This window comes from Lutra lutra, chromosome 1 (assembly GCF_902655055.1).
Source record: "Lutra lutra chromosome 1, mLutLut1.2, whole genome shotgun sequence".
NCBI lineage: Eukaryota > Metazoa > Chordata > Mammalia > Carnivora > Mustelidae > Lutra > Lutra lutra.
Genome location: NC_062278.1, coordinates 152,273,822 through 152,286,747, shown reverse-complemented (window position 1 = coordinate 152,286,747; position 12,926 = coordinate 152,273,822). Strand labels below are relative to the sequence as shown.

Genomic DNA, 12,926 nt, shown 5'->3' with positions numbered 1-12,926 from the left:
TGCTGTGGGAATTCTAGGGCTGAGTTTTTATATTTTGCAGTTACTACAAGTATAGCAATTTTCCCAAAACAGAAGTCCTTGGGCAATGTTACCTGCCCTTTTGTGTCCTTTACTGACAATCTAAGGCAGAGTATGGGTTATTTTAGGAATATAGGCTGCCCAATGAAGGTCAGGAGAACTCCTGCCAAGAAGAGGTCAACTTCTAGAGAGAAATTCAAATGACGTAACTTTAAAGCAAGCGAGTGAGCCATGTCATTACCACCTGCTAGAAGGGGCTGGCTTAAGCAGGGCAGGACAGCAAGGGTACAGAGCAACTCCCTGGATAAATTTGTACTTGAATCTATGTCCTACCAGATGTAGTCTATTCTTGGTTTTTCTAAGGAAAGGCAGAAAATATACCGCATTTGTTAGCAATTAGCTTGCTTTCCTACACAAATATTAATCAAATCCCTCTGCTTCACCAGACCCAAAAGTAAAGCTGAAAAGAAGGGACATCTAAGCCAAGAGCTGAAAGCTGAGGAACACTCAAGTGGAAGGAGGAGGAGCACATTCTATACAGAGGCAAGGGAAATGAAAGTACATTTAAAGAACTGAAAAAAACTGGGGTACAGAACACAGAGTAGGGCAGAGAGAGCCAAGAGATGAGGCTAGAAACTAAGTGTCAGACAACACATGGTTCTGTAAACCTGTTAAGAAGTTAGAATTTACCCATGAATAGTGGGGGATCATTGATATGTTTTAAGTCAATGAGTGACAAGATGAGTCTTGCATTTTAGAGAAAGCATGCTGCTTCCACTGTGAGAAGATAGTGGGCAGGGCAAGAGCAGGCAGAAGTCTCATGGAGAAGGCCACTGGGACCCTTCAAGCACAAGATGGTGGTGGGCTTTATGATACTGCCCATGGGAGTGAAGAGGAAGACAATCTGTTGTGTTTCAGTGGCTTGACAGAATAGGGCAGGATGGCAAAGGAAAAGAGGCCAAGAGGATGCCTGCATTCTTGGCTGGGCAACTGAGGGGAAGTGAATTACCTTCTCTGACACAGGACACAAGAAGAGAAACAATTTTAAGGAGGTGATTATGGGTTTGTTTTAATCCTGTTGTGTTTGAGGTGTTTATGGTGCATCCAGTGGAAATGGCGAGCAGCCAGACGGACAGTGGTTAGCTAGAAAGAGGGATATCCCCATTAAATCGGGCAGTAACTTCTTAGAGCAGCTGCTTAGTAGGATCTAGCAAGATGCCCAACCTCTTGGGTTTGACCTGCAAACAGACTACTCAGTACCTCTGGCCTCCATCACCATTGACCATAATCATCATAAACCATGACCTAGATTTCAGGCTGCTGACTACAAAGAGAAAGAACAAAGTCCAAGTTCATTACTATGTAAAGAGAAAAATCTACTAAGAAATTAGAAAGTGGGAAAAAAAAAGAAACTTTTTCCCCTATACTTAGTGGGGCACAATTTTTTACACTGCACGGTGGCGTCAGAAACATGAACTGGTACGGATCATGTTGATACAGGCCTAAATATTGCTCCTGGTAGAATCATTAGTTGTTTGGGAGAAGGCTCGGGTCCCTACTCCTCTGGCACAGGAGGGAGCTTACATTCTGGGGCTCAGTGAGGACTGCCATCCTGACCTGACTGCACAGGGTCTGCACAGGGCCATCTTCTCAATGGCCAAGGAAGGCACAGCTAACACGAAACATATAAAACAGGCTACATACAGCAGCTCAGACCAAACAAAGAAAAATTTTTAAAAACAATGATCTCTTCCAAGTTTGAAAATGTCTATTTTAATTGAGGGAGAAGGAGGCTGAAGACTAATTTCTTATAGCAACTTTATCTAGTTATAAAACTCACGTAGGATGTACAGCCTAGCTGCTCATTTCCTCTTCCTAAATAAAATATTTTATTCAAACAATTACCTTGCTGTATTTTTTTTTAGGAGACATGGTCATTTGCTTATACCTTTTATTAACCAGATCTTATACTACGTTTCAATTGAGGGTTCAAAGATCCCCCTGAAACTGAATGGGAAGAAAACAGAGGGGTGACAAACCATGACAGACTCTTGACTCTGGGGGAAAAAAACTGAGGGTTGTGGAAGGGGAGGTGGGTTGGGGAATGGGATAACTGGGTGATGGGCATTTAGAAGGGCAGGTGATGTGATGAGCACTGGGTATTATATAATGAATCATTGAACACTACATCAAAAACAATGTACTATATGTTGGCTAATTGAAATTAAAAAAACAAACAAAGATCCCCCTGAAATTGTGAATTGTGCCAAGAACCCAGCATATAAATGAGTCTACACATTTTTCTGGGAAGAGGGACTAGAACCCTCACATTCTTAAAGCAGTTTACATTCAAAACAGACTAAGATTCACTATCTTACATTTATCTTCCACTATGATTCTACTACAGTGTATAGTAAAAATATAGGGCATAAATTAGGGGTTGACAGGTTTTCTCTTCTCTTAAGAATGTATTTTCTTTCAGAGGACCATAATCTGGAAAGAACCTCAAGAGCTAAAAGTTGATCCACCTGCCTTTGGGTGAAATAGCTCCAAAATTACCCAAGTCAGATGGAAACTGAAAGTCTGTTTATTTCTCTCTATGGGAAAGCAATTCCAACACCTCATTCTGTAACCTATTACGTTTTTTAACGACCACTATAAAATTTATCTTTGGTCTGTATGTGCTCTGGTTTAAGTCCTAAATTGCCTTATTACTATTTTTCTTCACTTTATACATGGCTATAAATATGTGTTAATCTTTTCCAGAGAAGATATATTGCAATGTTCTTGTCACAGGCCATTTTTAAAACCAGTGACTTTGGTGATCAGTGTGTATATACACAACACAGCTCATGCACGCTAGGCAGACGTCTGGCCATATACTAGAACATAAGTGTGATCAAGTTACTAGCAACAAGAATTCAGAGTCTCAGAGAGCTGGGGAAAATCTCTCAGATGACACAGTGCAGGAAGAAGAAGTTCTCCTGCTGTTTCTGTTGCTCAGAGTTATGAATGTGAGGCAGAGATCCAACTTAACCAGAGGCCCAGAATGTGTGGCCCCCTTGGCAACCTACAGCCCAAGACGGACCTGTGATTAAGGTCCTATTGCCCTCCCCAAGGCACACTGTACACTCCAGCCTTCCCATGTACACTGGCTATCTGACGCTGCCGCCCCCGTTCATCTGTTTCTTGCATATCTTTGTTTCCTGTAGTCTTCTCCACATGATACTGGGCACCTCAGCCCTCCTACCACCATGGCACCCTGTTCCTCTGTTGCCTGCCCACTGACTAGGAGTCATCTGTCCCCCAAAGGGTTGCTTCCTGCTTTCCAAGGGACAGTGGACCCACTCCAGCTTAGGCAACCCAGCAAATTTGTCTACTGTCCCGTGGGCTGCCTTCCCCAATAAGGTGTGACCCACAGCCTCAGTGTAGGGGTAGCCCGATCAAGTCTGTCCTTCCTTGAGTACTCTCAAGCATCTGTAGGGTACCTTAGAAAGTTCTTTTTAAATCTTATGCTTACTCTTTTTCCATAGCAAATGATGTTTTACATTAAAATTCCCCTATTTAAATCACTGTGTGGTTTCTCCCTTCTGATTGGACCCAGACTGAAATAATCACAAAGAAAACTTATTCTTTGATTATACTCATGGATAGTATTTGCTAAAAGTGCATCTCCTACTCTTATTTTTTCCTTCCAGTTTAACTGGTGGTGAAAGGATGTGGTATATGTAATTGCAACTTACTGGAGTTTACTGATATCCTTTTAACATAATGCATGGCCACCTTTTATTTTTATTTATTTATTTTTTTAAGATTTTTTTTTATTTATTTGACAGAGATCACAAGCAGGCAGAGGGACAGGCAGAGAGAGAGGAGGAAGCAGGCTCCCTGGCACCCCAAATTTTTAAGGATGTTTCTGGAAAATTGAAGTTAGAGTTTCTGTTTTCAGGGTACAGAGATGGATCTATTTCTCTTAGCTCAATCTTATTAAAATATTTATGCCCTTAGGGCACCTGGGTGGCTCAGGTGCTAAACATCTGCCTTCAGCTCAGGTCATGATCCCAGGGACCTGGGGTTGAACACCACATCGGGCTCGGAGACTGCTTCTCTCTCTCCCTCTGCCTGTTGCTCCCCCTACTTGTGATCTCTCTCTCTCTGGGTCAAATAAATGAAATATTTTTAAAAATTTATACCCATTATATAGGGGTCAGCAAAATTTTTCCATTAAGAGCCAGATAGTAATAGAATATAGACTTGTGAAGTCAGGAAATGACAGATGCTGGCGAGGATGTGGAGAAAGGGGAGCCCTCTTACACTGTTGGTGGGAATGCAAGCTGGTGCAACCACTCTGGAAAATAGCATGGAGGTTCCTCAAAATGTTGAAAATAGAACTACCCCATGACCCAGCAATTGCACTGCTGGGTATTTACCCTAAAGATACAAACGTAGTGATCCGAAGGGGCACGTGCACCCAAATGTTTATAGCAGCAATGTCTACAATAGCCAAACTATGGAAAGAACCTAGATGTCCATCAACAGACGAATGGATAAAGAAGATGTGGTATATATACACAATGGAATACTATGCAGCCATCAAAAGAAATGAAATCTTGCCATTTGTGACAACGTGGATGGAACTAGAGGGTATTATGCTTAGCGAAATAAGTCAATCAGAGAAAGACAACTATCATATGATCTCCCTGATATGAGGAAGTGGAGATGCAACATGGGGGGCTAAGGGGGTAGGAGAAGAATAAATGAAACAAGATGGGATTGGGAGGGAGACAAACCATAAGTGACTCTAAATCTCACAAAACAAACTGAGGGTTGCTGGGGGGAGGGGGGTTGGGAGAGGTGGGGTGGGGTTATGGACATTGGGGAGGGTATGCTATGGTGAGTGCTGTGAAGTGTATAAACCTGGAGATTCACAGACCTGTAACCCTGGGGATAAAAATATATTATATGTTTATTTAAAAATTAATTAATTAATTAATTTAAAAAAAAGAATATAGACTTGTGAGCTATAAGGTCTGTGCTGTAACTCCTCAACTCCTACCAAAGAGCAAAACAGCCATAGACGATATGTAAACAAATGGTCTGTGTGGCTGTATTCAATAAAACTTTATTTACAAAAATAGGCCATGTGGGGATGGGGAGAGGGCCCCTGGGTGGCTCTGTTGGTTGAGCGTCTGACTCCTGATTTCAGCTCAGGTCATAATCTCGGGGTCCTGGGATCATCCCTCCAACAGTCTCCATGCTCAGTGGCGAGTCTTCTAGAGATTTTCTCTCTCCTCCTCTCCCTCTGCCCTTCAGAGCATGTACTCTCTCCTCCTTAAATAAATAATCTCTTAAAAAATAATGAAATTAAAAAATAAAAACACTTTACAAAAAAGCAGTGGGCCAAAGTTAGCCCATAGGCCACAGTTTATCAACCCCTGTCCTACATGATTATTTTTAACTACTTGGTCTGTAAAGCAATGAGAAAGAGGAGTTATATCTCTCAATACTACTGTGTTTTTTGGATTTCCTCCTAGGTGTTTTTCGTCCTTTGTTTATAGAGTTCTATGATCTAATATTCAACACAAAAAGGTTCATAGCTATTAGGTCCTCATGTGAATTTTATTCCTTATCACTGTAGAATCTTCTCTTTGTTCTGAAAAGTTTTTTGTACATTAAAACATATTAATATTAAAAATATTTAGAAAGAAAATATAAAATAACAATAAAGTTAAGATCAAAGAGAAGTTTAACAACAAATCCAATTGGAATAAATTTACCCATTAAAAGAAAGCAAATCTGAGAATGTGGCAAACACGAAAACCTGGTCTATAAGATAGATGTGAAAAAAAGTGTCCTGGAAGTTTTACCTATTAGGGATTCTCCATCTGTCTTTCCTTTTTTTTCTTTAGATTTTATTTATTTAAGAGAGAGAAAGAGAGAGCATGGGGAGGAGCAGAGCAGGAGGGAGAGGAATAAGCAGACTTTGCGATGAGCACAGAACCCAACAGTGGGACTCGATCCCAGGACCCTGAGATCATGACTTGAGCTGAAACCAAGAGTTGGACACTCAACTGACTAAGCCACCCAGGCATCTCTGCATCTGTCCTTCTTAAGAAAGATCCTCTTCATCTGTCTTTTTAAATCTTTTTCTCATTAAATGTAATTATTATCCAGTGTGTAATATGTTGCATCAATTTTTATATATGTGTGTGTGTGTGTGTTGTGTGTATACATTTTTTAATTTGATGTCATTTGAGTCTCTTACAGAAGAGAGTCTAGTTTGTGTTTGTCTTTTGTCTGTACACTGGAGACTCATCTGTTTCCTGGCCTTAGCCCAAGATGAGAGCTTGTTATCTGGTTCAGCCCCTATTCTGAGCTAGAGCAGTTAGCGTTCTATTTTCCATGTAGCTTCATGAAAAAGATACTCTACACCAGCTATCCTTCCACTTTGGGGCTGGGGAGTGTTCCCTTACCTCACTGTGAGCCCACAGACACTTTTTTTGTGACTGCTTGACTCCACATGTGCCATTATTTAATATAACCCAGCATTGATGGATTTTCCCCTCTTTCTTTCTCACCCCATTGAACCAAACTTTTATTTGCTAAACATAATTAAGTCTAAGGAATTATTCATCCAAACTGCATTTGCCTTCCTTTCAAAGCCACAGAGCAGAAAAAGACAAATCCTAGCAGCTTCGAGAACCAAAGGTCTGTCTCTGTGAAGAACCAGATCTAAGGTCGCGGGGGTTACAGGGACCCCCAATCCTTGGATCCCCAAATCTGGAGAGGTATTCAGGAGCCTTCATGGAATTTTATCAACACACCCTCTGACTGGCTGCTCTATAGGAATCACGTATCTGAGCACTGGGTCCTCTTCAAGTTTGGGTAAAATTGTTGAGTTGGTCCAAACTCCAAGTTTCTGCTGGGCTCCTTCCATATATTCAGTGGCCTTGTGTGGTTTTACCTGCCTTCATTTAACTTTACTTATTTCATTCTGTCTTTGTGGAGATTTAGAGGAATATACTCTAGATCTACGTGCCTGCTTCTGCATTCCTCAGGAGTCCTGCATGCCAAGCACAACTCTAAAACATCTTCTGGAGAGAGAACTGGTCTCCATAATGATTTCTCCTTCCTTCTTGAAATTCATTTCTCAAATTTTCTACCTCCCATTAAGATGGCTTTGAGATTCTGACTTAAATACCTATTAAAATGAATGCTAAGCCATCTAGTTTTAAAATAAAGTAGAAATTTAGTATTTCTAGGCCAAGTAATCTTCTGAAATTTCTTTTGGTTCCAGCTTGGAAAATAATTAAAGTGGCATAGAAATTGAAGACATCACGAAATTCAAAGAAAATGACTTTCACTTCAGCACCGTTCTGAAAGATGCACAAACATTTGGGCCCTTACCAGCGGAATGAGCAGGCTAATGAGGTCTGTCAGAGGTTTGCTGAGCAGCAGCAGGTCCTCGGCAGCCTGAGTGTCCCCTCCTGAGCCAGACTTCTGTGCCTTGAGTGGGAAGAAGAGAAGGGAAGCAGTGTGTAGGAGATTAGTCAGTTTGGCCAGAGGAAACAGATCAGGAAAGGAAGCGAGCCTAGGAAGTAATCCCCCCGCAGCCCCCTGAGGAGAGATGAGGCCTTGTTATAACAGGACAAAGAGCTCACACAGGGCCACTGCCACCAGCTCAGGCCACAGAGGCCGGGTTGGACAGCCCACAGATAAAGCAAGACCGAGGCTGTCCTTGATGTTCGTTTACTGTGGAGGGGACTCTATCTTTCCAACCATGCTGAGATGAGGGGCTGCTACCCCTATCTTTCAGGTGAGAAAACTGAAGTTGAGAGAAGTTAAATAGTTTGTCAAAAGCCCCACAGATAATGAGTGGCAAAGCTGGACTTGAAATCACAGATGCTCATTTCTCATGGGCATTTTGATGCACGTTACCTGATGCATACCATCATCGTGTAATTCTGCTATGCTCTCATTCTCTGTATGCATCTGCATGCTTGAACAACATTTGGAATAGCTGTCCAACATACCAGCGCACGGAGAGGCCTCAGACACAGACCTACATTGCTTAGGAAGAACGTGCTAAAATTGCACTGGAAAAAGGAAATGAGAAGTGTGTGGCTCTACTCTTCAGTGTGTCTGCTCTCAGGAGTTTTATGAGACTGTCTAATCTTTCTTATAAGGGGTGAATAATTTTATACTGAAAAAAGGCACTGACTATCATGTTTGCTACAATATATACACATTCCATTCACATACCTCCTCTCTGTTTAAATTTCACTCAGAAGAAACCAAACTACCCATACATCATGACCTCTGCCTTCAGGGTAGGCTACAGACTGCCTGTCTTGGGTTATTAGCCTGGACTCCAGGACCATTCTCAGGAAGGTCCAGTTCCTTCTGGACAGAATTTAAGTGGCCTGCTTTCTCTGGCTCAGAGGGGCTCGACTGAAAAAGTAGACACCTGCCTTTTAACAACTTATACCTCTCTACGGCTAAGGGGAATCACCACAATCATAGCCCAGGACTTCCCTCTCCCCTCCCCTCCCTACCCCACCCCCACCCCAGCCTTCCCGACTGGTTTTACCAGAAAGGTAGAGTTTCCTTCCAGAAAACAAATGTGCAGGTCTGAACCTTCCTGACTCTTGGCTGTTGATCCTGCCTTCGGAAGCACGGAGCAAGACAGAACACTGGCCTTTTCACATGAACACATTATCCTTTAGAGCAAACGGGTTCTCTCCCGGGAAAGATAAGGCAGTCCTGCAAACTAGCCCCTGGGCTGAGAAGGGGCTTGAGGCCACTGCTTCCTTTCCGCACACAAGGAAGCAAGCAGATGGGGCCACGAGAGCAAGTGCCTGCTGTGGGACTCTCCCACCAGGACATCCAGCATCCTCCATAGCCTCTAAATCCACGCAGTCCTTCCTAATTGTTACCAAGAAGCATCAGGACCCTCCCCACCAGTATTCAGATACCTCCTCCTTGCAAAGCTGCCAGGGGTTCTGGAAAGAGAAGTTCACACCCGGAATGCAGTAGAAACTCCTCTCCTTACAAAAATATGGGACTGCGATGGAAGCTCTGTGTACAGAGGGATCCCAGTAGGGATTCCCGCAGGAAGAAAAACAGAAGCTGAGCAACAATTTCAGAGGCCCAAGTTCACCTCTCCTCTCAGTCTGTCTCCAAGTCCCTAATGTCATACTCCCTAAAGGCAACTTCTTGATACCCACATCTGTGGCCCACTGTATGCATTTCATAAAGGGCCTTTTCCACAGCAAGGATTCTCTTTCTGCTATGACACTGCTATTGTCCTCCCCATTCAGGCCCTCTGCTCTTACCTCTGGTCTGCAATTCACTTGCCCCCATCACAGCCATATAGGAACTGACCCCACTTCCAGTCATCCAGTGTTCTTGACCCACCCAGTTATGGTCTAAGCAAGAGGATGGTAGACAGCACTGGGGAGTCAGCAGTAGGGTTTGAGAGAAGTGGTTGAACTTACTAGATATTTAAGGTAAAATCTACATTATCTGAGGACAGATTAGATATGGAGTATGGGGTTGCCTGGGTGGCTCAGTGGGTTAAAGCCTCTGCCTTCGTCTCGGGTCATGATCCCAGGGTCCTGGGATCGAGCCCTGAATTGGGCTCTCTGCTCAGCAGGGAGCCTGCTTCTGCCTCTCTGCCTACTTGTGATCTCTGTCAAATATATAAATAAAATCTTTAAAAAAAAGAAAAGAAAAGAAAAAAAAAGATATGGAGTATGAAAAAGAGAAAAGTTTTAAGGATGTTTCCCAGGTTTCTAGTATGTGTAGCAGAAGGAAGGTGGCTGGCCTTGCTGGCAGCAGAATGTTTTGGGGAGGCAAATCCTGAGTTTCGCCTTGGACATGTTTCAGGTGACGATGGCAGGTTCTAGTGATTATGTAGAGAAAGTTGCTGCATTTCTAAGGATGGATTTCCTGGGAGGACTCTGGGTAGAAATATAAACTTAGTAGACTTAAACATATAAAACCTGGGAATGTCAACTTATGAGCCATCTTTAATATTAAATGGCAACACAGCATTACTCAAAATGAGCTAAAGGAGTACAGTGTTTAAAAAAAAAGGCTAGGCAAACACAATTTTATTCTATCTAGCAATGCTACACGAATCTAGTGCATGCAGGTAGGTACTCAAGAGAGGTTTGTTAAACATGGAGGTGGGGCATCTGGATGGCTAAGTCGGGTAAGGGTCTGCCTTCAGCTCAGATCAGGATCTCAGAGTCCTGGGATCAAGCCCCAGGTCAGGCTCCTCACTCAGTGGGGAGTCTGCTCCTCCCTCTATTCCTCCACCCCTCCTACTCATGCTCTCTCAAATAAATAAAATCTTCTTTAAAATTTGAAAAAAAAAAAAAAAAAACATGAGTGAGGGAAGGCAGCTGTAGAGAACAAGAGACAGTCAATTCCTCAGGTAGCTGTTGTCTGATGCCCCATTATGGAGCACAACTCACAATGGTGGCACCTGGACCAATTCAGCACTCACTGTGCTCCCCAGTTATCATCACATGGGTGCTCACAATGGGCAGATGGCACAACCCCGCCTCCTCCCACCGTAGGGTCTCACCATCTGCTCCAAAAAGACAGCATGCTTACAAATAACTGCTGAAGGCAGAGTGTGAAAGTAGAGGCAGACACAGTTTGGGTAGTGGGGGACAACAAGAGAAGAGGACATGCGACTTCATCATTTCCATGGTGGGAGGGAGGTCTACAGGGAACAGTTTGGAGAGTGGTGTTTCAGGGGCCAGGAACCATAGGAGGAAAATGCACAGGAGTGAAATATCGAGAGAGGGTTGTCTGGCATAGGAGTGGGCAGCACGGAGGCCTGCAGACCAGGCTGGAATGCACGCTGAGACTGGATCATTCCAAGCCCTGAATGTCTCACCAATGAGTTAGAAGGTCCCATCACAGATAACAAGATGTCCCTGAGGTTTGCCATGGAAGGCAGAGGCATGGGGAGGATTATGGGTGATGGCAGAAAAATCTCCCTTGTGTTCAGCAACCAGGCAGAGGGTAGCCAACAGGCATGAGCAAGGGGGACACCACAGAGGAGTCAAACTGGATCATTTCAAGAGACTCTTGTCCACATTCCATTGTCAGCAACACTAGCATGTCTGCCTAGAAACAGCAGTCTAAGGGCCCCATGATCACAAGAGCAGTGGGTGAAGGTTCCCCATCACTTCACAAATGATAGTCGAGACCCAGGCAGGAGAGTCAGGTGACCTGGAATTTGAATTGGGCTTCCCGACTCCCAAAACTCAGTTAGGTTCTCCTCTTCCATGTTCATCCTGCAGTGCCCTGTACCTCACAGCAGCTGCGGGCTCACAGACGTAAAGAGATGGCAATTTCCTCGCCATTGTGTAGTGACGATCTTCCCTCTGACACCACAGGCTCCCTGAGCGCTAACACTCTTCCTCCCTAAATCCCTGCTGAAATCTCACCCAGCCCTATTCCAGGCTACTAGGTGCAGAAGCAAACCATGAATTAATATCTCGTTAGCCTGCCAGGAGTCGCTTTAGTCAGGAACCGTGGCCTGAGCAGCCTCCCACGTGCCAGGACACAGACGTGAGGAAGTCACCATCCACAGGAAGCCTTGTGTAAATAGCACTGTGAGGGGAGCACTTTTCTTCTCGCTGTCAATGATACCGCGATAGTGCTCACCCTCCGTTGGCCAGGTAAATACAAAGCGCTATCTGCATCTACTCACATTGATCTTCTGCTCTCATGGAAGTCATACCACAACCCAGCAGAGCAGTTTTTATCATTTGTACTCTGCACATGAGGAAACCAATACTAGGCAGGTGAAGAAACTTGCCCAGGGTCATAAAGGTGGAAAGGGGTGTGGCTGGGACTTGCATCCAAGGCCCATCCCACACCAGCGAGCCTAGAGCACGTACTTGTCTCTGCTTCCACATCTCTGCCACACAACCCTCAGGTTAAACCAGGACCGATTTTGAATCATAAGGCATGTTGGCGGCAGGGACTGAACTCCTAGTGGAGATTCTAACACCTGCCTGCCCATGGTCCCCGCCTCCCTAGTACACAATTGTATATCACAGCATTCTCCTCCCTGAAAAAGAAAAGCGAAGCACTTCTCACTTCAAACACTGGCAACCCTCAATTCTGCTGTTTGGTGGTCATTCCTGCAAGAGGCAGACAAGGTTTTGAATGCCGAAGAATCTCCAGGGTGCAACGTTTATTTATTTTCTTTTTACTTTATATTTTTGAGATTTTTTTTGTTGTTTTAGTTTTTTTATTTTTTTAAAAGATTTTTTCATTTATTTATTTGAGAGAGAAAAAGAGAGAGCAAGCACACAGAAGAAGAGGGGGATGGAGAAGTCGACTCCCCATTGAGCAGAGAGCCCGAGGCAGGGCTCAATCCCAGGACCCCAAGATAATGACCCCAGCCAAAAGCAGACACTTAACCAAGTCACTCAGGTGCCCCAAGATTTTATTTATTTATTTGAGGAAAAGCAGGAGAGAGCATGAGCGAGGTGAGGGGCAGTGGGAGAAGCAGACTCTTCAATGAGCAGGAAGCCCTCTGTGGGGCTCAACTCCGGGACTCTGGGATCATGACCTGAGCTGAAGGCAGATGCTTAACCGACTGAACCACCTAGATGCCCCTGGAGGATATTTATAAATGGAAGAAGTGACCTTAGGTTTGGAAAGTACTTCTAGCTCCCTGTTCTAGGGGGATGTGTCTTTGATACACATGACATTTCTTATCCCAGCCCCTTCCCCTAATTCTGTCTCAAAGACTCTACCTCTGTCAGATTGACATGGTATATAAAGATCCAAGTTGGCAGTCAAGGCCAAAAGCAATATGCAGCAGGTATTATAGGGGGAGATTTAGAAAGATGTTACCAGTAAAATATACAGTG

At 43.9% G+C, this 12,926-nt stretch overlaps 1 protein-coding gene across 2 annotated transcripts in view; it reads right to left on the bottom strand.

Moving 5' to 3' along the window:
• The window catches only part of ULK4 (unc-51 like kinase 4), a 677,717-nt gene that overhangs the window by 208,779 nt on the left and 456,012 nt on the right, over positions 1-12,926 (bottom strand). For both annotated transcript variants that reach the window (XM_047739616.1, XM_047739608.1), the window contains exon 34: positions 7,426-7,524. In XM_047739616.1, the coding sequence (XP_047595572.1) occupies positions 7,426-7,524 (99 nt within the window). The remainder of the gene's footprint in view (positions 1-7,425; positions 7,525-12,926) is intronic.